Below are 25,315 nucleotides of genomic sequence, written 5' to 3'. Positions count from 1 at the left end.
TGCAAAAAGCAGGTAATTGTCTAAGCATTAATATATTGTTGTGAAATATACTGTGTTTTCTGGCAGCACGTATACGTTATCCTAATACTTACAATTCTCCTTCTCCTTAGCTGATAGGTTAGTGTGGCTGACTGTCATGCGGAGGACTCGTGTTCGATTCCTGGTACTGCCACGGATTTTTTTACTGCGAGAACGACTGGAACTGAGTGCACCCGGCCCCGTGGTGACAGTTGATGATGACAGCTGATGAGCTACTGGGATGAGTAGCAGCGGCCTCAGGTCTGCTGCCCCGACAACGCCCAGGACTGCAGTAGCTGACCCTTGTCTGTCGACACCGCATACAAAAAATGCTTCAGATGGCTCTGAGCACTATGGGACTTAACATCTGAGGTCATCAGTCCCCTACAACTTAGAACTACTTAAACCCAACTAATCTAAGGACATCACACACACCCATGCCCGAGTCAGGATTCGAACTTGCGACCGTTGCTGTCGCGCGGTTCCAGACTGAAGCACCTAGAACCTCTCGGCCACACCGGCCTGCCCACCGCATACACATGACGCCATTGGCTGATGGATAACACTGCAGTCAGTTGGGCCCAATTGCCCCATCCGTGGTCAGAATGTCAGTGCTTACCTGATATTTGCAATTACACGATTGTTAGTTAGCGCTTACTTGTATGCCTTCTACTCTATAATGTGTCCCTGTTGGCCCTTGAGTTCGTCTTCTGCCACGGTAGCAGAACTACTGGTATGTCAGATCTGACCACAAGTCTGTGTGCTAATAAGTTAAACCACAAAGGACGTATTCAGTTCGTAGAGTGAGAGCGTGCTACACTACTGAAGATGTTGCAACAGTTGAATGGTAACGTTGAGATCAGATGCCTGTTTCGTGGTTTTCATCAAGAGAAGGCTGCAGGCTATACTGTGTACCAGATATCATCCATTCATTCTCTTTCATTTCTGCTGTCGTCCAACACTCTTGTCGCCAGGGACAGTTACCTAATGAGCACCTCATCTGTGATCCAAGGAAATAATGGCAGTCCTTCATAGAAGTTTTGTAAACTGATAGACGTGCTAGTAAACCATAAAGTCTAGAACCGATATCTGGGGAAATAGTTGTGTCCTTGTGTCTGCTACTCGTGAAAATGATTGGTGCTCTTAGTCTCTAAATTTACATTTTTATTTGTGTTTTATTTTATGGCCTTCATTGGACCACTCTGGTCAATAAAAGAAAGGCTATACAAGTTGTTATTCAGTAATACAATACAGTTCAATAACAATTCGACAAGACAATTCTGTAGTACAATAATTTTACAATTATTCCCGAGGCAGGATTCGAACCTGCGACCGTACCGGTCGCTCGGTTCCAGACTTAAGCGCCTAGAACCGCTCGGTCTCAACGGCCGCCCCGGATTGAATCCGTTGGATTACTTCATGCGGGCGTATTTAAAAGCTTTGGTGTATTCCGGCGCTGTTAATAGTGCCGATGAACCTTGGGAACGCATTGTGGATGTTTGCGAATGCATTTGGAACATGCTAAGGATTTCTAAACGCGTATAGGCGTCAATGAGGAGACCTGCTGAAGCCTACCTGTTCCATATGGCCACCGTTCATGTGACATGAACGGTGGCCTTATGGAACAGTTAATGTAATGTGTTTCTTCTCAAGCGCATATATGAAGTTTGGATTCTTGGGGGCTCTATTATAAGATATTCATGTACCCAGTCATAATGCACAAACACTCGAGAGAGAGAAAGGGGGAGGGGGGGGGAGGAGGAGGAGGAGGAGGAGGAGGAGGAGGAGGAGGCCCGCTACCCCTTGGTTCTATGCAAGCCGCAACACCATCAAATTCCACAGGCAAAATTTTCATATTCTCTCGCTCGCTGTACGCAAGCTGTTAGACCTCCAGGAAAAAATGAACAGGACCGTTTTGCTGAAATTTAATGTAGTTAAATTTTGTACTGGGATACCTTTTCGTTAGAGGCTGTAGTTCTCGAATTATTCAGGAAAACGAACAGAAGCGACATTCAAATGTGTTTTTCTTGTATAACTCGAAAACTGTAGCCTTAATTTTTATCTGTAGAACTAACAGTTTGTACGTAGCTAACGAGAGAATACCGAAACCTCGCACGTGGTTTTATAAGGCGTTACCTGTTGTTTCCTGATACAAACAAAAATATTTTTAAAGCGGAATTTTACGTGCGCATTCGAAAGTGTAGCCCCAAATCAGTCTGTGCGATATTCATTTTATCGACGTTATTAAAAGGGAAAGCAAAACAAAAACATTTACCAGTACTCCAATGGCAACTAGTATGGCGCCCTGATCCGCCCTGAATGCCACCGACATGCGGCAGGGCTGTTCAGTCGCTGCTGGAGTACTGGCTAATATTCGTTTTTTGTCGTCCTAATACAAGGCGATAAATCGAATATCGCGCTAGACTAATCCAGGACCGCACTATCGAATGAACATAAAAATTCAGTTTTTTTTTCAAAAATTCTGCACGCTGTAAGATGGAGTTGAAAAAAACTTTCTGGTTCCGCGACTGTAGAAATTACGGGGTTTTGAGGCGAAGAACCTGTCGAACAATGTTCGGAGCGCATGTTATCCGCAAAGGATGTGTTTGGAAGACTGTTCCACAGAGAGCGGAAAAGATGAATATCTGAGGGCGCAAGACCACGTGAATAAGGTGGATGCGGAATGACTTCCAACCCAACTCACGTAGATCGTTTCTTGTCAGTCTATTAGAATGCGCGCTTGCGCTCTCGTGAAGTAGCATCAAATGTTCAAATGTGTAATTCCTAATGGACCAAACTGCTGAGGTCATCGATTTCTAGACTTACAAACTACTTCAATTAACGTATGCTAATAAAAACACACACACCCTTACCCGAGGGAGGATTCGAACCTCCGGCGGGAGAGGCCGCAAGTCCATGACATGGCGCCTCAAACCATGCGAACACTCCGAGCGGCGAAGTAGCAGTCTTCCTGATCATTGTTCTTCGAGAGCGTCCGCAAGATGTCTCAGTTGTTGACAGTAAATGTCAACAGTAATGGTTACACCACGGGGACTACCTATTCGTATTAGACCACACCGTCGCTGTTCCACTTGGTGCATAACGTTATCTTTTGTGGATGGCTCAACCATTTTCTTCTTTTCCTTGGATTATCGTAAAGACACCAGTTCGCGTCACTAATAACGATACAGGATAGGAATAGTCGTTGTTGTTTACGAGCAAGATGGTCGCATCCGTGTTTGGCGACATCGCGGTGAACGCACATTGGATGCGTGTATTCGTCATTGCCATACTGGCGTATCACCCGGCGTGATGGTATGGGGTGCCATTGGTTACACGTCTCGTTCACCTCTTGTTCGCATTGACGGCACTTTCAACAGTGGACGTTACATTTCAGACCTGTTACGACCCGTGGCTCTACCCTTCATTCGATCGCTGCGAAACCCTACATTTCAGCAGGATAATGCACGACCACATGTTGCAGGTACAGTACGGGCCTTCCTGGAAACAGAAAATGTTCGACTGCTGCCCTGGCCAACACATTCTCCAGATCTCTCACCAATCGAAAACGTCTGGTCAATGGTGACCGAGCAACTGGTTCGTCACAATACGCCAGTCACTACTCTTGATGAACTGTGGTATCGTGTTGAAGCTGTATGGGCAGCTGTACCTGTACACGCCATCCAAGCCGTGTTTGATTCAATGCTGAGGCGTGTCAAGGCCGTTATTACGGCCAGAGGTGGTTGTTCTGGGTACTGATTTCTCAGGGTCTATGCACCCAAATTGCGTGAAAGTGTAATCACATGTCAGTTCTAGTATACTATATTTGTGCAATGAATTTCTCGTTTATCATCTGCATTTCTTCTTGGTGTGTAGCAATTTTAATGGTCAGTAGTGTAGTAGAGAGCTTTAGTCCACGACCCATTGGCTCTACCCGGCACCTTATCGTCTGGGATAAGGTAAGCTTCAACTCTTGTGCATATTTAGCATTCCTGGAGGGGACGCTAACTAGCGTTCGGTACGCGTAGAATGTTGTTAGATATGGTCTTTTGCCGTACTAGCAACATTAAGTAATCTGTTGTTCCAGCAGGATAGTACTCGCCGACACACTGCCCATGAATAGTACTCAAAAATACTTGCAGGAACTTCTCCGGCCACTACGATCTCTGGACTCACCTCCAAACGAGTACGTGTGGATATATTGGGACAAGATGTTACTCGTGCGACTCGTCATGAATATTTTTAACAGGCGTGATATAATGTTTCTCAGGACAGTATTCGCCATCGGCACAGTCGACGAGATGCCAGTGTCCGTACCTGCATTGCAGCCCATGGAGGCTGCACCACGCACTAGTTGGGTGTTTCAGCATGGGTCCATACCCGTTACCTCAGAACCACTTGTTCTATTGGTCTGTATATCTAATAATTTCATGTACTCCGTATTCACTGTTGCAACAATATATCTTGAGTGTACTGGAAACCTCTAAAAGAGTGTACTATTTTTTTCCGGCAGTGTAATTGGGTTGACGACGTGCCGCGCTGACATATCCTGATGTCTTAAGTGCCTGTCCTCATGAACGGTTATAGAGCTCACACTGACCTTTCCCGCGTCCTTTATGGTCTCGCTAGCGAGGAGCTGCAGTGACTTGCAGACGTTTATGAATTAGAATTGCGTAGGCTTTGTGCTGCGCCGTGCTTCTTTTTGTACCATCATCTGTTGCCGCTGAGGCGCACAAAAGCCGGTGGGAGCGCGTCCCTGACATTTTTGCCTCGGCTCGCAGCCGGCCAGTGACACGTGTGCGGTGTTTGCCTGCGGTCATTGTTGCGGCTACCGCGCGTGCGTGGGCCGTCCATTTAGCAGCCCCGGACGCGGACGGGGCCCGGCGTGTGTACCCAGCACGGCGCGCCAGCTGTTTGTCTTGCGGCACAATAACAGGTGCCACCTCTACACACGGGCGCTCTTTGCGTAACAACGGCCTGTGTTCACACAATTAGCACGGCCTACAGTCGCGTCGCATACCGGGCGACGTATTGTGCCCGGGCCCAGCGCTTTATGCGCGACTCCTCCGAGAACTGCCCACTGCTTTGTACTCTCGGGAACCTGCGGCGTTCCCGTCACGCCTCCCTGCTTTCTTCACACCTCTCCCACCTCCATTTAACTAAACAGTTTTAAATTGAAGCTCGCCATTGTGAGTTAACAATCTGTAAGTGTAGGCAACCACTTTGTTACGATAAGGAGTAGCCTTCGCCAGCACACAACACAACCTCTCTCCACATGTTCAGGGCAAGGCACCTTGGGGTGTGTGGCGGAGATTACATCTGGTTCATTATCATTTCCCACTTTTTTCTTCCGGTTACGAAGGGTATATGAGAAGAACGAATGCCGACAGTACTCCGTTTTTAAGTTTGAATGACGTTTGTGTCTCTTATTTTCCCGTGATGGTCATTTCGCGAGGTATAATTTCGCGGACATAGTACATCGCCTGACTCGTAGCGGAACATTAGCGCTCACAATTTTACCGGTTTACCTATCTGTGACGTACAATGCCTTTCGGGTGACGTCTGCCAATAGACTTAGAAGCGAAATTAAGGAAGTTTTACTTCGAAAAAATAACACTGACACGTAGCAAAACGGGGAGCCGGAAGTGGAAGGACTAGACCAAGAAAAACGTTTGCCAAAGGAAGCACTTACCTTTTTTTTAAGCCAGAGAAAAAATACACAATTTTATGGTGAAGAGGCTTAATCATAAGTAAAGTTGTGTGGCAAGAATGTCTGGGAGACCCCAAAGAGCAGATTCAGCCGCCTAGTTGGAAATGTCACAGGCACATTTTGTTTGCAAAATATGAGAGCTGTATGTCTAAATGTGTATGTTAAGTGTAAATGGCTGTAACAGTGTATGTGTAGTGTAGGGTCGTGTTTGCATTGGAGATTGTGAGAGATGGATGAGAGTGAAACCCAGTGGCGTCACATAGCCTACTCCTCTCTAAGAACACCAAGAGCCGAATGCCCCATCCTACAGACGGATCACCATCAGTAATGTCACATGAAATCACTTCATGAACACTGCGAAGAGGTAAATGCAGAACTTGGTGCAAAGACTGGTGATCGGAGACCTTACATCACCACCCCTCCTGTCCCCTTTGCCGTAAAGGCAAAGGGAAAGTTGTCAGCAGCACTTGACTTACCAAGACGGGCATCCATCCAAGTGCTGGCCACACCGGATGATGATTGACATCAGAGATCTGAGAGAACTGGTGTCTCCACCTCGGCACAGTCGTTGAAAGGGTTAACGATAAAAAATCATTGACTCATGTGTGCAGCTCACACAAGAATGTTAATACAATGTGAGTTAAAGCAGGCAAGACATAATCAGTAGCCAAAATTTGTCAGCAAGACTGGACAACGTCCTGCTTGGCACACTGGAGAGTATGGCCCAGTACAGTCACTGTACTAGTACACTCAAATACAGTCTTATTGAAACATTGCAACAAGAGAGGTTACACAATAAAGAGGTATCAAATAACTTCATATAGCTCCGAATACAAGTATGATACCCCTTCAGTGTATGCATTCAAGAAATGCATTGACGAAATTTCCTCCCCTCCCTTTCTGTGTCCACTCCTTCCTCCCTCTGCCCGTCCATCTCATCCTCCCGTCTCTACCTTCTCCTTTCTCTCTGTCTCTCCACCTCCTGCTCCCCCTCTCTTTGTCTATTTTCTGTGACCTCTCCCTGACAATGTTCTCTTCCCCCTCCCTCTAACCACATCCTCTCCTCACTCTCTCTCTCCAGCTGCATCTCCCCTTTTGCCTTTCACAGTAGCCCACTGCCCCTCAACACCTTCCACCTACTTCATGCATCTCCCCTGCCTCCATTCTCTTTCTGTCCATTTTCTTCCCCCTTCCCTTCCCTCTCTGCCGATCCCCTCTGTTAACCATCTCAATCTGTACGCAGCTATGCTCATCAACATGTGCACCCTCTGCAATACAGTTCACTGAAGTATTCTGATACTACACTCACAATATGAATGTCACGCAGGGTCTTGAAAATTATTTGTTTGTCTTGACATACAGGCCACCATGCAAAGCAGGTCGATATAACTGGCTGATACTACTCCAACGGAGTGTGCCTGTCATGCAGAGCAAACTACATGTCAACACCCCGAAAACCACTTCTTGCCCATGACACGTAGGTTGGCGTGCAAAGCAAGTTCATTTTGCCGGCTGCTCCTTTTCCACACAATATGCGTGATGTGCAGGGCAGTTTGTTCACCAGGGGATCGAAACACACGTTTTTCCTTGTATCTCCTTCCCCCCCTCCCCCCTAACTGAAGCTAGGAGGTTATAAACTCCACAGTGCTGATTCTTGTCAGGGTTGCTGTTTCTGTACAAAATTCGGTTGAAATCGATCCAAAAAGTGACGCTTAAAAAACATAGAACATGCTATAATGAACAGCAAGATTGTAAGCACAAAACAAAACAAAACCAATGGCACTGGTTTAGAGTTTTACAAATTATATTAGACTCCATTAGAACTAGATCACACTACCATCACAGTGCAGAAGCCGACGTCTGGCCACAAAATAACGTAAGCTACAGTTCGTCTTGTACAAAAACATCAGACACTGACTGTAATACACCATATGGAGCAGGTGAACATTCTGAGAAATTCTCATCAAATTAACTATCCTCGGTGATCCACTAGCGGAACATGGGATTAAGGCGCCTACAGCTGGAGCCAAGCAGGCTTTGTCTACCACTCCTTTAGGCCTGCTATGGCCTCTACAAAATGCGGCACAACAAGTGCGTCCTCCTCAGCTCTCGAGACGCCCCCTGAATCCGTCAGCTGCATCGTGGAAACACCTTAACAGACTGAGAGTGAGCCTCAGTGGACAGCGTTGTAAAAGCAGGCTGACGGAGCAAGCTGCGGGCTCTAGGGGAACCCCACAGTACACATTGTGCTAGGCGACGGAGTCAGAGATGCGCCAGAGGGGAAACCTGCTATGGATAGGAGCCGATATATAGCTCAAAGGTGACGTAATTCCTTTTTGGGTTTTGTATGTACTTGTCTGATGTCTGGATACATACGAAAATTTTCGAGCCACAAGACCGTAACAAGCAGCTACAGCAGGCCCACGTTTCTCAACCATTTTTCTTTTGGGTCACACCAAAGTATATTGTAGACTTTCGTGACACCCCTACATGTGGCTTGTTTTCCTAGATGTTTAAAAGCAAACACATAAAGTACATTCAATGAATACATGTTTCCTTAGTATGGAATGACTATGAGACAAATTTTACTAATTTATTACTTAATACTCTTGAATACGAACCCATGAACATAAACATGAGGCATTCAATAAAAGAGACTTATTATTCCTAACCAGGAACATGGCTCTGAGCACTATGGGACTTAACATCTATGGTCATCAGTCCCCTAGAGCTTAGAACTACTTAAACCTAACTAACCTAAGGACATCACACAACACCCAGCCATCACGAGGCAGAGAAAATGCCTGACCCCGCCGGAAATCGAACCCGGGAACACGTGCGTGGGAAGCGAGAACGCTACCGTACGACTACGAGATGCGGGCACCAGGAACATAAAAATCTCGCGACACACCTGAATTGTATTCGCGAACACCAATACGTCGTGACGCGGCAAATGAGAAACGCTTGCACAATCCACTAATGAAGTAAAGATGGGCTGCGCCAAATTTTCAGCTCCTCTAGTAGCGTGCTAAGGTAATGTGACCCGGAAATTTCAGTGGGTGCCTGGACTTCAGACATGTATTTACAAACAAACAAAAAAAATCACTATAGTCGATATAGTCGTCTGGAACGAATCCGCAACTGTATTGATATTTAAAATAATTTTCTCTTCAGTTTCAGCGACACATTTTCTTAATTAAAAAGATGTGCTACTGAGACTGAACAATAAACGGGAATTATTTTAGAAACAAGGACTTAACTCCAGTTTTTGGAGATAATTATTAAAACTTCGTGGTTACCCCCTCCCCCGTATGCACTGCGCCATTTTGGTTCTTCTAGCAACGAGCTACGGTGCTGTGGCGTGGAGACACAACGTACAGAAAGTGCAGAAATGTTCTTACCATAATACACATGTTTCTTCCCTCGAAACTGCGAATACAGTTCCTTACCATTGCACCATCTAGCTCTGTGCTAAATACTAAACACGTCGAATCATTACCAAACATAAAGTAGATGCCTTGTTTCACCTGGTGCAGAAAACGGCTCCTCTTACCTGTTCACCCAGTGAGACAGGTATATAAAACTTCATAGCATACCGCTTGTCTACCCCATATCACCCGTAGCAGCTTATCGGCTGGTGCGGGAACCATATGATCAGCAACGTCCCTACATTATCCTTCCAGTTTACTGCAGCATGAACCCCAGTCGGAAGATTTATTGGATGGATTTATTTTCGCATCATGTCCGTAAAAGTGACGTATCATATTCTTAGAGCGAGAAAAAATTCTGTCACAGAAACTCCGATCTACCCAGAAGAATGATGGAGCTGTCGCTCCCTAATCTCACGCCAGACTTAGAGACTCATTTTCCAAATGTCAGGCAATAGAACACTGATGCTAGTTATATTGGTGAGAACAACTTACACCTGTCCACGGGGAACTTATTTAGGAGATTCTTAGAATTACCTAAATTACATCCAACACAATTCGACCATTATAGGATGAACCAGATACGTCAACTTTTTTGGCCATGCAAGTCAGGTCTAAACGAAGTTATGGTGTAAATGACGAAGTGGTGATGCAAAAGAAACTATTCCGAATCGAAATGATAACAGACCCCTATTGAATAAACTGTTCTCTGCCAGGAACCATAGGACACCGATTCGTGTGCGCTCATCAAAATAAAACGTGCTCATGAGCCCGTAAGATTGGTGCATCTCATCCGCATGGCATCTTCAACACCACCACTAGAAAATGTATTACGACCGAACTGGCAATTCTTTATTGGTGCATAGCAGAACTGCTATGTATACTACGCGACTGACTTTGTCTTTTCCATACTTAAGAATTGAGCATCAGACAAAACGGGTTTAGGGACCTTCTGATTCAAAAGTATTGTTTCTGAAAGAAGGTTCCATCGAGATATAAGGAATTTTTCTGCAATTTCAATACGTCTCTATCAGCAAAGAAATTGAGGTTTACACACAGATAATTTGTCTTATCCTTCGAGAGGAGTCCTGTTGATTGTTTTGGAAAAAGCTCAACTATTTCTGATGAAGTGTTTATCTTTGCATTAGTTTAAGACATTTTGTTTTTGTTTTCTGTTTTTCTCACAAAGATTTACTGTTTGTTATTTTTTCTCTCAAAAATAGTTTTTTGTGTCTTCTAGAAGAGTAATTATTATTCACCACATTATGACATTTATTAATTTTTGCAAGAAGAGGTTTATTTATTTTTGTTTCCATGATTAGTTTATTTGTGTCGTTTACGTGTAGAAGTTATGTATTTATACTTATGAAGCAGCCGATTAAGACGCTTTTTACCGCGAACTTAAGGTGGAGCTGAATGGGTGGCTGGAGGCCATAAGAAATAAAAGAAAAATGGAAAGACAGTTGGTTAGTATTCAGGAAGGCGGTAGTTCAAATCCACGTACACGCATCAAGATTCAGGTTTTCCGTGGTTTATCTAAATTGCTTAAGACGAATACTGGGGTTTGAAACAGTGGCGGATTTTTTCCTTTATTATCGTTCGCCAATACAAGCTTGTGATTCATCTACATATCTACATTGCCTTCGTCGTCTACGAGACGTTAAACCATAATCTACCTCAAATAAGGATCATGAAATAGCACAAGAGAAATTATTCAACTACAGAAGCGTACAGATAGTCACATTCCTTCGCTCAGTGCCTAAAGGAATAGGACGAAAACAGATTATATTGGTACGATGTACCCTCCGTTTTATGTAGTTGTAGACAGAAAATCCATAAATCTCAGATCCGTGTAGGATGACCTGATTCTTGATCTTGTATGAGTGCGAATGCGAGGCAAAAGGCACGTAAGGTTCATGGAACCCGCATAAAACGCTGATGCGGATTACGAAAACGGGTAAATTTAGTCATCCACTCAATTCTTCTGGGATTTCGTTACTGAAGAAACATTGTTAATCGGGTTAGTGAAATATTTACTTAATTGCGACGGTGGATTCGAACGTGATCTGTATCGAATTCGATGCTTTCTGTAAATGGGTCTCGAGCCACCGTCGATATTGCCTAATCTTCCTTCTAGAGATAATTACCGAGAGTTCCTTTATAGAGAGTATCTAAAGGATACTTCTCTTCAGTTGTTGGTGTTATGAAACGTCCCCTTAGAAAAATTAATGAATTACTGTGCTGATAAACCTCTTATTTGATTTTCGAACAGCTGAGCAGGACTGAACGTACTCAGACATTCCTCTCTTTACTTATTCTGATCAACACTAAACTGACACACAATGTTTTGAGCGCAACGCAATCTGACTTTCAATAATCCCTACAAAAGAATGGCCCTGACTGACAATACCTATACCTTTCATGAATCACTTAGCTCACAAAAACCTTCGTTACTCGAACTACCGCAATACAGCGAGCGCCAATACTGCCAGCTAAATAAAAGATTCTAACTACTGAAGGCACTAACTACTGATAGGTATAGTTAGCAAATGAAAGATTTTGATAGAGAACAAACAATGTATTTACCTTAATAGTGTTCAAAAGTCATTATATATATATATATATATATATATATATATATATATATATATATATATATATATATATATATATATATATATATCAGTCCATGACATCCAGTCTTACAAATTTGCTCTCTCTGATGGACACACGTCCAGATTATCCGCTCTCAAAACTCCGCCATCTCACTCCCCACATCCTCCACTGCTGGCGGCTGACATCCAACTGCGCAACGCTACCTGCTGTTCACATCCATCTGTCCAACACTACTATAAAGAATATTTCAACAATGTCAACTAGCCACAGACTGCACACAGCACAGCCAACGATTCTCATACAGAGCGCTACGTGGCGTTACTAATATAAAAACCTAAACAGTCTACTTACAGTGTGACTGGCCACATGCGATTTGAAGTGGTCATAAGAAGTACACGAACTGAGGTATCACGAAAGAAAATACATTTGAGGTATTTTACAGCCGTCTTTTCAACTAAAATTGCGCCTTTCTATACTACAGGCGCTTCTTTTCATTGTATTATGACAACGTCCGTGGTCTGGAATAAAAAATAAAGTTTCATATTAGTTGTATACAGAACAGCCAGGATATTATGACCACCTACCTAGTATCGATATCAAACCATCTAGGCGATAGCAGCGTCACCTGGTGAGGAATGACTGCTAGTCAGACACACGCACGTTGCATGTGGTATTAGTGAGTGTGTTGTCCGTGTGCAGAATAGTGAGGCACCCTGTCTATCTGAGTATGACCGAGGGCAGACTGTGATGGCCTGGAGATACGGCACGTGAGTTTCGGAAACTGCACAAAATCTCGGGTGTTCGAGTGCTATCATGAGTGTCTTCAACGGGTAGCGAAGCCAAAGTGAAACAACGTCCAGACGTCGTGGGGTTGGGTGGCCACCCCTAATTACAGATTTCGGACAACGTAGGCTGGGCAGACAGGCAGAACACGACAGGCGGCCAACTGTGGCGTAGCTGACATCAGACTTTACTGCTGGCCACAGTACAAGTGTTTCTGAACGCACGGTTCATCTAACACTCTTAACGATGGGCGTCAGCAGCCGACGACCCATACATGTGCCAATGTTAAGACGACGACATCGGCAACTACGACTGAAATCGGTACGTAACCATCGCCACTGGATGTTGGCGCAGTGGCAGAGCGTTACGTGGTCTGATGAATCCCGGTACCTTCTTCATCATGGCGATGGGTGGGCGCAAATCCGTCGCCTTCCAGGCGAACAGCTCTTTGACACCTGTGCTGCAGGGCGGTGATAAGTTGGGGGAGCTCCATTACGCCTGGAGAACATTCACGTGGGCATCCATGGAGATCGCGCAAAGCACCGAGATGGCCTACGTACACCCCTTCAAGACGATCATGTTTCCCGATGGCATTTTTCAACAAGATAATGCGCCAAGTCACAAGGTCAGGAGTGTGATGGAATGGTTCGAGGAACACAGTGGCGAATTTCGATTGATGTTCCTTCTCCCCCACTCCCCTTTCTTGCTAGATCTGAACCTGGTCGTCCACATTTGGGGTGTGACTGAACATGGCGTCAGAGCTCATAGTTTCCTTCCCAGGAATTTAAGTGGATTAAGCGACTTGTGTATCCAGATGTTGTGCGAACTCCAGCGACCTCCCAAGGCCTTATTGTTTCCATGCCATGAGGCGTCGCCGCTGTTAACCGTGTCAAAGGTGGACAGACCGGCTATTAGGAAGGTTGCCATAATGTCCTGGCAGGTCAGTGTATATCTGAAACGAGTTCGTTTGATAAGCTAGTGCAGTGGTTTTGTTTCTTTCCTTTTTTTTTTACAGAATTTTCATATGTCTTCGCCTGCTTGCACATTTGTTACAAATCTATGTTTCAGCACTGTTCTTTTCAGCAGATTTTCACTTCCAGCATTGTTCACTTCTTGAAGAAACACACAACTAAATATTGCACAATTATTGACCATAAACGTCTTGTTTCTCTTCACTGACAAAAAGCATCTTTCTATACTTTTCCATGTTTAGCTTTGTCAACTCCTCTGTTAAATTCGGTGGCTTCTGTCTGAAAATGTTTCATGTTCTGTGTTTGTTATATGCCTGCTAGAAAAACTAAACTGGCGTTCTAAGGCTCTGAGCCTGGAACGTTAGCTCTCTTAATTGATTATGTTAGAGAATTTAAAAAGGGAAACGAGTAAGCTGAATTTAGATGTAGGGGCAATTAGTGAAATGTGGGGCCAGAAAGAACGGGGTCCCTGATAAGGTCAGTACAGGGTTATTAACTCAGAGCCAAATAGGGATAATGCAGAAGTAGGCTTAATACTGAATAACAAAACAGGAGTGCAGATGAACTGCTATGGACAGTGTAGTGAATAGGTCACTGTAGCAAACACAGACACGAAACCAACAACCACAGTAGTACAATATAGCACCTAGCTGCGTAGAAGACGGAAAGATTCAAAGAATGAATGACGAATTAAAGGAAACTGTTCACATAATTATGGAAAATGAGAGTTTAGTTCTGATGGACTGAAATTTGGTAGCAGGAAAAGGAAGAGAAAGAAAACAAGACGATAACATGGACTTGAGGGGGGTGGGGGGGGGGGGGGGTGGGAGGGAGGAAGCCATCTGGTCGAATTTTGCACAGAAAATAGTTTAAACATTGTTTATCCTCAGTTTAAGAATCATAAAATAAGGCCGTGTATATGGAAAAAATCTGGATGGTTTTAGTTTGATTATATAATGGCAAGACTGAGATTTCGGAAGCAGATTTTAAACTATAACATATTTCAAAGGGCAGATGCGGAGTCTGATCACAATTTATTGATTATAATCTGCAGATTACAAAATTGCGAAAAAGTAGAAAAATAAGGAGATGACATCTGGATAAACTAAAGGAGCCAGACGTTTCAAATTAAGCATTAGGAGATGTTATATTAAAGCATGGGAAAGAATACAATAGATGACGAGTAGTTAGCTTTGAGAGATGAAATAGGGAAGGCTGCAAAACACCACTAGGAAAAAAATAAGGACTGTATAACATAATAGAAACTGAAATTATTTCACGAAAGGAGAGAACACAAAAAAAATACTGGAAATGAAGCAGGCGAAGGGGAATTCTGAAAATAATGTTGACATAAAGTGCAATATGGCAGAATAGGAGTGGCTAGATAGAAAATGCAGGGCTTAGAGTATTTAACTTGATGAAAGATAGGTGCCTCTTGTAGGAAAGTTAAAAAGCCATATTGCTATGGTGTCCATGGGCACCAGCAGCAACGCACGCGAGGGCTATAACGTTCTCGTTGGACAGAGAGCAGCGCCCACGCGGTCCGGAGCAGACGCGCGGGATTTTCAGGTAAACCCCCAGACCGCGAGGAGGTGCACGGAGAAGTACTGACTACCAGATACTTCGCCAGGCGGCATAGCAATATAACGACCAGATCCTATCACTAGTTACAGCACGTTTCTTCCGGGAGAATAGCTATTTAAGGAAACCCATGGAGCACTACAGACGGTTACCGTCGACGAGAGCTGGCCGATTCATGCGCCGACTGTTTGCAGTCCTTCTGTTAAGCCTTTGACGTGTCATCGGTGACTACCGTGTAATGCCGAAAAGTAGGCTTCCACGTTGGAAAAGAACTTTTAGAGTGTTGGTCCTTTCAGTGTTTAGTTCCGGTTTCGTGGAGTTAGTTGGAGCCAAGTTCACAAACCGCAGAACGGATGGAGTTAATTTGTAATTATAAATTGTGGCAAACTTTTTTTTTGGTTTTCGGAAGGACAATAAAGGATAATTTTAAAACTGGGACAGAAACAGCTAAAATAGTTGTAAATGATAGTTGGACACTTCATACAGTTAACAGTTTTTTTTTTTTTAAATATAGGTGTTAAAACTACTAAAATGAAACTAAATGAAATGTCCAATCGTTTGCTGCAGCTCTATTTGTTCAGATCACCACCGCAAATATTGGGTTGCACCTTCTGGTGTAAATACAAATGCTATGCCATGGGCTTAATAATGACGCAATGTAACAATTGGCTTTGCTACGTAAAGATTTCGACATTCCTCAGTCGACAAAAACCATCGTCAAATGATAGAGGTCATCGTCAATGAAGAAAGTCATGCCTGTGTTAAGTCGCGAACTGTACATATTCCGATCAAAATATGCTCTTGTCGGCATTTTGTTACTTGACATAGTTATTTATTACTGAGGAGATCATAGAAATCTATAAAGAAGCAGTGAGCATTTTCAAACATAAACAGGCTCACCAAACCGTTTTATACGTAATTGAGGAACTGCCAGTTTGTGACTTAATCCGACCACTGAATTCATCTTTGTCTACATACATACTCGGCAAGCCAGCGTACAGTGCATGGCGGAGGGTACGTTGTATTACTACTAATCATTCCCCTTCAGTTACACTAGAATACAGAGTGAGGGAAAAACGACTATCTATATGTCCTGATTTCTCATTTCTTATGTTCTCCGTTTTAACGTAAAATGTATGTTGGGGGCAGTATAATCGTTCTGCGTCAGCTTGGGATGCCTGTTCTCTAAGTTTTCTCACCAGTGTTCCTCGAAAAGAGCGCCGCCTTTCCTTCAGGAACTCCCATTTGAGTTGCCTGAGTCTCTCCGAAATACGTTTATATTGATAGAACCCACATATAAGAAATCTTGAAGCCCGCCCTTGAACTGCTTCTATGTCTTCCCATGGAGGTGATCCCAGACACTCGAGCTGCACTCAAGAATGGGTCTCACTAGCGTTCTACATGCACCCTTTTATACAGATGAACTACACTACCTAAAACTCCACAATAGACCAAAATCGACCATTCGCCTGCTCCACCACACTCCTTGTATGCTCGTTTCATTTTTTACCGCTTTGCAACGCTATGCCTAAATAATTAATCGACCTGCTTTTCTCAAGTAACACACTGCTAATGCTGTATCCGAACATCACAGGTTTGTTTTTCCTTCTCGTCGGCGTTAACTCACATATTTCTACAGTTACGGAAAGTTTCCATTCAAGGCAGGAACTATAAGTTTTGTCTGAGTCATCTTACAGACACATGGCGACGACATTCCCCGTACACACAGCATCATACATAAGCAAACAGCAGCAGATTCCTGCTCACCTTGCCCGTCAGGTAATTTTTGTTACAGTGAAGAATAGCGATCCTGTTGAAACGTCCCCTCTGAACAATTTATACAAGACTGTGCTTAAACTGACACACAATATTTTTTTTTAAGCCCAACGCAATCTGACTTTCAGTAGTCCCTACAAGAGAATGGCCCTGACTAACATTAACCTATATGTTTCACAAATCACTTACCTCACAAAAATCTTCGTTACTCAAGCTACTGCAATACAGCGAGCGCCATTACTGCCAGCTAAATAAAAGATTCAAACTACTGAAGGCACTAACTACTGATAGGCACAGTTAGCAAATGAAAGATTTTAATAGAGAATAAACAATGTATTTACCTTAATAGTCATAATATATATAACAGTTCATGACACCAATTCTTACAAATTTCAAAACTCCGCCATCTCTCTAACCACGTCCACCACTGTTGGCGGCTCACCTCCAACTGCGCAACGCTACGCGCTGTTAACATCCAGCTGCCGCTGCCCAACACTACAATGGCAGACAACAATGCAAACCAGCCCTAGACTGCACACGGCAAAGCCAGTGATTTTTCATACAGAGCGCTACATGGCGTTACCAATAAGAAAACGTAAACAGCCTACTTACAGTGTAAGTATATTTTCTGCTTAAAAACATTTTGATTCGTAACGTAATGTAGATTTCATTCTACTTCTTTCACTTGATGTTGATCTTCACCGAGACGTAAGGGAAATGCGGACTTATTTAACTTTTTAAATGAAGAGTATTCATGTATTTGTGTAAACGTATACTAAAATTTTATGTCGTGTGCTAATACTCGACAGTCCTTAGTCTTCCGAGCACTCACATTATAGTGAGGTGGGCTACAAAGCAGTATCGCAATGTTGCAACATTATCACTTCCATTAAGGTACTACAACCAAATTACACGACACTTTATTGCGTTTTGTTCAGACTGCACACGGCACAGCCAGTGATTTTCATACAGAGCGTTACGTGGTGGCGGCGTTACCAATAAAAAAACCTAAACAGCCTACTTACACTGACGCACTTCCCTGGGGCGCTCCTGACGGTACCTTGGTTTCTGATAAGGCTACGGAACTTGTATTGCAGAAAACGTGGCACTGTTTGCTTTACTTAGTGCCGAAGCCTACAACATTTTTACATTAAATCCTTCCTCATCTCTGTTAAATCGTTTTTCTGAATTGCTTTGGCCTCGCAGTTCATCGTAGCGTGGTAGTGATTGGACCACGGTATAACAACAGTATCGGAGAATCGAATTTGGGTGGTTACCTGGTCCCAATGCATGATCTGCTGCTACCCATTATCCACAACGCCCAGACGAAAATTACACTTGAATCCCTAAGTAGACCGTTGAAACTTGTTTTAACAGTACCCCTATACCTGCTATAAGAAGCGGCTGGGGTAGGTCCTAAACTGTGCTGAAATGTTCGCGCTCTTCGCAACACCGTATAGGAAAGCATAATTTTTGAAATTAGTAAGCTGTTGGATTTATTGCTAAATAAAGTAAACAATAGTAACTCTCCCGCAATGCGAGCGTTAGGCAGGCATCGCTGGACCTCACACGATGGCTCAAAAATGGTTCAAATGGCTCTGAGCACTATGGGACTTAACTGCTGAAGTTATCAGCCCTCTAGAACTCAGAACTACTTAAACCTAACTAACCTAAGGAAATCACACACATCCATGCCCGAGGCAGGATTCGAACTGCGACCGTAGCGTTTGCGAGGTTCCATCACACGGTGGACGTAGCGATTTTAGGTATAAACATTTCACCTTGTTGAGCACGATGTAATGTATAAGCAACGAATATGTGACATAGCTACAGACAATATACATATGTTCCTCGGTGAATATGGACTCGATAAGCAACGTGAACTATCAGTAAACGGAATCTAACCTGCATAACGATGTGTGCGTGTTGTATGAGTGTCAGTTTCACTGTCATTTAAGTCCTCAACACTTGAAACTAACATTTGAATAAACTATCGGACTGCTTATTTGAATATGAAAAATTACAGGAACAAATGACCTGTAACAATGAGCACCTAAGTTACCTGATTGCGTTTTTGAACAAGAATTTACAAGTGATTCAGGGTCTGACTTAAGCAACGGAATTTACTGGATTAGAGTGAATGACATGCTGTGGTGTTTCAGTTCTCTGGTTTGGTCCCAAGCTTAGCGCTCACCTCTTTAGATGACACCGTTTTTCCACGTAGTTTGCAGTAATTCGCTGCAGCATGCAGCAGCAGCGGCTAAAGCGTATTGTTACTAAGAATTAATTTAATAAACAGGAGTTTGTTTGGGTCGTGTTAATTACTAAATAAGTCTATTTAAAAGTTCAGAATCATCGTAACCCATAACCAATAATAGACAATGATAAATACAATAACATAGGTACCAATAATGGCTGGGTGCCAGATTAACAAATTATTTCAATTTCAAACTTACATTAACATTTAGTAACCACAGCATTTATATATTAATTAGATGTGGAGAACAATTATTATTATTTGAAGGATAAGGAGGTTTCTTTAACCGTTATCATGTGCTTATTGCAAACTCGGACTAAATATCACGAGTCTAACCGTGCAATTGCTTTTGTATTATGCTTGCGAATTTTCCCTTGAATTCCATCTTCAGGCGTAGTTAAGCAATGTAAATCTTTCTTGGCTGTATAAATGAAATCAGGCCACGAGTGTGGTAAGATCTGCCATCACTGATGTGAGGGCAGCGTGACACGTCTACTGCCTCCGAGCTCTCGAACGACACTACTAGTTCCACTCTCACAGACTGACCTCGTCTCACAACAGCTCTTAGAATTGCGCTCCCATATTTCGCCCTCAGACTATTACAACCGGTAAGTGATCAAACAATGCAAAGAATAGCGTTGACTATATTGTTTTGAATGTGTTGGAGACACACCCTTTACAATGTTTGAGTGCAGAAAGACTAACTGCGTCTTTATAATCTCTGATGATGTGCAAATTGCCCCATTCTTCTCCTGCCTGGTACCGCAACAGTGGTTCCACGTTTCACATAAAAGATAGTCTCTGCTGCAATACTCTAATAACGAGCTTTGCGTTCTTGACTTTAAAATGCAGTGGGGGACACATTACTGAGGATCAAAAGTCATGGTGGCAATCACCTTAGTTAATACTGAAACCATGTAAAAACCAGATGAAGCGAAAAACCTCAATAGTCAAACTGAAAGTAAAAATCCTAGCACCAATATAAAACTGTGTAGATGGGCCTGCGATCGCAGACATGCGTTCAAATGGCTCTGAGCACTATGGGACTTAACATCTATAATCATCAGTCACCTAGAACTTAAAACTACTTAAACCTAACTAACCTAAGGACATCACACAACACCCAGCCATCACAAGGCATAGAAAATCCCTAATCCCGCCGGGAATCGAACCCGGGAACCCGGGCGTGGGAAGCGAGAACGCTAACCCACGACCACGAGATGCGGACACAGACATGCGTCTCACTAATAAAATACTGTAGCTGATAGAAAGTGTGCTGAGACGTGGAGAATGTGGAGTTAAACAACAAGTTTAGTGTACAATGTTTTCAAGATAATAACGGTCAACGCTTAGTATCAAGACTGGAACGCTCCCCTACTATACATGGGATATTAACTTCTGCGAGGACTGCGTAAAAGTGGCGGGAAGTGCAGGTATTAACTTTTTAAAAACCCGAAGCGAAGTAGATAACGCTGAGACAAGTAATCTCATATAAGACACCTGAGGCTGCAAACGTCGGGAAATGTCCCAAAAGTGGATGCCAAATGTTAAACATGTGACGCCATCTGATGACGTCCGCCGCCGCACCTGCAGCGTTGGGCTTGTCGATCCTACTCTCGCCGATAGAGAGCACTCTGTTTTCGTTCTTACATGAATCGATGTGAAACGGGAATGCTCACGGTAGTGGCAGTACAAGACTATAATGAATCGGTTTACATTTACGAAAGCAGAGTACCCTAGTAGAGTATAGCACTGCCATCTGCCATTCGATAGTATCGATAGTAGGATCGACAAGCCCTTCCACTGCACGTGCGGCGAGGCATAACATCTGGTGACGTCACGTGTTCATTATTTGTCATCCATTTTTGGAGTATTTGCCGACATTTACGGCCCCTTCTGTCTTATAATAAGTGACGTGTCTCAGCATCATCTACGTCGCTTCGGCTCCAGTGACATTAATGTGACCACTGCCTGTGTTCGACTTCAACTGACAGGAGGCGTCAACATAGCAGTGGAGGCGTGTCGGGGGAACGCGGCAAGCAGTGCAACATTTGTCGTAATGCGGAAACGGACCGATTTATCTCACGCCCAAAAGGAAATTATCTTTGGCTTTCGGTCAGGGATGGAAGCATTTTCGAAACTGCTAAGTTAGTAAATTGCTCGCGTGCCACCATATTAAAAATTGGCGCCGAGGCAACTGTGATGCACCGCTGCCCATATATGAAAGGGATGAACAATGGCTGCGGATATGTGCTCTGACGTATAGATACGCAACTGTTGAACTGCTGACAGCCCAGATGAACCAAGGGGCAACCAATAGTTTCTTCCGTACGAACATTCGGGCGAACGTGTCTGCGTGTGGACCGCTGCAGCAGATGCCTGGCTCATGCAACCATGCTGACTGCTGTTCATCGGCGATGCAGGCTAGAATTTGCACACCTATACCGCAACTCCAGACTGGAGGGTGTAGTTTTATGGTTTTGGGAATATTTTTGTGGTATTCTCTGGGTCATCTCATCATTCTACAAAGCACAATGCATCAACACAGGTATGAATCTATCCTTGGGGCCCATGTCCATCCCTACATGCAGTTTGTTTTTCCTCCGGACAGTGGCATCTTCTAACAGGATAATGCAACGTGTAATGCAGCTCGCAGTACGTTCATGGTTCGAGGAACACAAGGATGTTTTTACCGTTTTCCCCTGGCCACCAGGCTCCCCGCATTTAAGCTCAGCCCTCGATCGGACTGGTTGCGTCATGGGCGGTCAACTGAGAAACATAGCGTTGTGTCCATCACACTGGAGTCGACATGGTTCTAAATCCCTGTGGTACGCGACTCACGATGGTTCTCTTTCTGTACGCGTCGCAGTGGTCCGCTCTGCAAGAGGTGGGTATTCAGGATTTTGACAGCTGGTCACATTAATATCACCAGTCGCTGTACAGATTTTGAAGAAATGAAAACTACTACGAATGAAAAAAGGCATGTGACAGAATAAAGAACCACATGCAAAATTTTAAAGCCTTGACGTCTTTGGTCCATTTGGCGAGTGCATTGGGTCTCAGCTTCTTCCTCTTCAGCGCTTATGTCGGTTAGGATTCCTCCGTGGTTAGGCACTGGCGATTACTCGCAGGTATGGGCAGAACAATGTATTAAGCAAGAAATGACTGTCAGTAAGGACTGCTGAGCTCCCGCCAGGGTAGCCGTGCCGTGTAACGCACTGCTTCCCGAGCGGGAAGGCGTGCCGGTCCCCGGCAAACATTCGGGTTACAAGCTTCTGTGCACTCGTCGCCCACGGGGGCCGAACCGCACAATAACCCTGGGTTCGGTGTGGGGCGGCGGTGAGGCGAGTGAACTGCTGTAGCCTGTTGTGGGGTTGTGTAACACTGAGGGCTACGGCGGGAACTAAGCCTTTCCTAGGTCCGCAGTTCAATACATACATACACATATACACGGAGTGCTGAGCTGCATTTCTAGTTGTTGTTATGAAAATCATTCCTCTTGTTGGTAACGTCAAGCCCCAAACTTACCAAATTTCTTTACTTTCGCAGCTATGCCTGTAATTGTAGGTAGGTAGGAAAAGACGGCGTTTCGAGAAGCCGGCTGTCTTGCAAGATGGTTGCGCCGCAGATTTTGAGAATTGTCGGTGGGAAAAGTCGTCCAGTGTACCCTGTTTTTGTCTCCATCGTACAATGTCACAAGAAAAATTTCCCTTGCTTCATAAATTTCGCTTGCTGTTGCGCCTGGTTGTTCGAAAATACCTCGGTTTGTCTCGTAAATGGTTCTGAGTTTGTTCTTCTCTTGTCTGAAGGAAATGGAAGTAGTGTCACATCTAATTCCTGCATGAAGAGAAAGAATAACTTGTACACTGAATTCGCATGATGTTGTTGAGAGCAGAATGTATGGAGACTTGACCCTGTCACTGTTCTAGAAAGGGATGTTATTTAGAGAAGAGGCTAATTCTGTCGCCAATACCAGGATATGTACGTTATCATCTTTGATGCTAACACTATCACAGTCAGCAATTTTGATATAGCAGTATTCACTATCAAGACATCAACATCCTCTGTTACTTGCTTATCTACAAATCCCATTATTGCCATTTCAGTTATCAACACTGAAGTTCCTGTTATTGATAACGTTTTATAAAAAATCTTCTCGCACAGTAACGGTTGTTGCTTTGAAGAAGACTAATTTTGCGAATGAGTGCAATAACGCTGTTGCTTTCGTTCTTTGGTAACGGGTACTACAAGGATACCTGTGGAAAGCTACTATGGTATTACTTCCGAATAGCTTTTGCACGTAGTCCATATAACACTTGCAGACGAACTCGAACGTGACTGTTGTTGTCATACTCCTTAGAACTTCATGTAGAAGGTGTCCACCATCAGTTACTACACATTTCTGTACCCCAAGACTAGCTTCTTCCTTCTGGAGTGAACGGTGCATATAACGCTGACTTTGGGACCTTGCAGAACCGTTGTCAGTGAAGAAACCCATTAGAAAGACAATAAGCTCAAATTTTAACAACACTATCAGCGTTTCATAAGATCGCTTGACAACGTAAGGCCGTTAGAATAGAGTAAGTGGTTTGTCTGTTCCTTTTCTGTCTGAGTTTTTCCATGCACATGAAACTAAGGCTAGAATAAGAACCTAATTACTTCGTTTGAATTTCACGTCTTCAAAATTTTCTCGCCATGCCAATTGCTCGAGCTAAATTACTGTTCACCCCTTCCCAATCATTTATGGAGGTAGGTAGGACTGCCTTCTCAGTCCAAGGAATGGTGATTGTTCAGAGAACCCTCGTTACACGAGAAAACCTCGTATCTTTATGTTGTTCAGATGTTACTGAACGTACCTCAGTGAACAAGAATATTTGTTTACAAGTGGTTGAGGCATGCAATACAGAAAGTCGATCGAGACAATAAGCTATCAGATATGCAGTGACCGTGGGGCAGCCCTTCATAAATCCTCACTGCCGTCATTAAAACCATTTGTATGGTCATGTTTGATCAGATCCACGAGGAATGTTTCAGGGGCCTTCATCCGTGAATTTGTGAAATGAATGAGGATCCATTTTGTCTTTTAGACAGAGAGTGTCCTTTTAGTACCGGATATGAACCCTTAGCACAGTTCAGATGGCTTGCTGTAGGGAAGCAAGGAAGTTCTTTGACATATTCGAAGTGCAGGTTCCTGTACCACATCAGATCGGCTTTAATGAAGATTTTCATTAGGATACAAATACAAAATCCATAGCGCAGCAGTTAGGCCACAATACTATCTTTTCACCAATAGCGAGTCATCGATGGAGGATTATGGTGGGAGCATGAAGTTCTCCGACCCATTCATGGGACGGAGGGGGGACCGGGATGGGGAGCGGTGAGCGAGGCGCTTCTTGGGATGATAAACGTTGACCGTTAGAGGAATATGTCATTATGATTTCCACAAATGTTGTAAATTAAAGCTATAATACCAAGAGGCGCACTTTTTACCGTTTTTTGATGATTCGAGAAATTTATCGTTATTTTGAAGGTCTTTGTGTTGTAAATTTCGGTGTAAAATGGTGTGAAATCATTACAGCTTGTACGAAATTTAATGCTCTACAGAAAGATTTAAGTGTATGTTGTAATAGGAAAAAATATATAGGGAGAAACTGAAAAAGTATCAAAACTTCGTGCTTTTTCAGACGCCCCTAAATTAGAACAAGACTCTCGAGGTAGAAGACTCGGATTCTACACCATAGACATTCTCAACATAAAGAAAATTCTGAAATTTTGTATGGTATCCCCCCCCTTTTTTTTAAAGTGCCTGCCGACTGACACAAATCATCATATAACAAAAATCGCTAAGAATTTACAGAAGCCGGATTCGAAAGACCACACTGCATGATACAAAACGAAGCGAAGTGGCTGAGTGGTTAGCTCACTGGACTCGCATTCGGGAGGACGATGGTTAAAAGCCGTTTTCGACCATCCAGATTCATGTTTTCCGTGATTTCTATAAATCGCTCCAGGTAAATGCTGCGACGGTTCCTTTGAAAGGCCGCGACAGATTTGCTTCCCCATGCTTGACACAATCCGAGGTTGTGCTTCGTTTCTAACGATCTCGATGTTGGCGGGACGTTAAATCCAATCTTATTTTCTTTTTCTGTACGATAAAAATTGTAAAATTCTGGTA

The 25,315-nt window shown here is 43.6% G+C and overlaps 1 protein-coding gene across 1 annotated transcript in view; it reads right to left on the bottom strand.

The window, feature by feature from the left end:
• Nucleotides 1-25,315, bottom strand: part of LOC126281370 (uncharacterized) — a 440,712-nt gene that overhangs the window by 296,366 nt on the left and 119,031 nt on the right. Inside the window, exon 2 of the mRNA XM_049980285.1 lies at nt 93-325. Within this exon, the coding sequence (XP_049836242.1) occupies nt 93-325 (233 nt within the window). The remainder of the gene's footprint in view (nt 1-92; nt 326-25,315) is intronic.

Source organism: Schistocerca gregaria, chromosome 7 (assembly GCF_023897955.1).
Source record: "Schistocerca gregaria isolate iqSchGreg1 chromosome 7, iqSchGreg1.2, whole genome shotgun sequence".
NCBI lineage: Eukaryota > Metazoa > Arthropoda > Insecta > Orthoptera > Acrididae > Schistocerca > Schistocerca gregaria.
The sequence above is the reverse complement of the archived record's forward strand: the minus strand, read 5'-3'. Positions and strand labels throughout refer to the sequence as shown.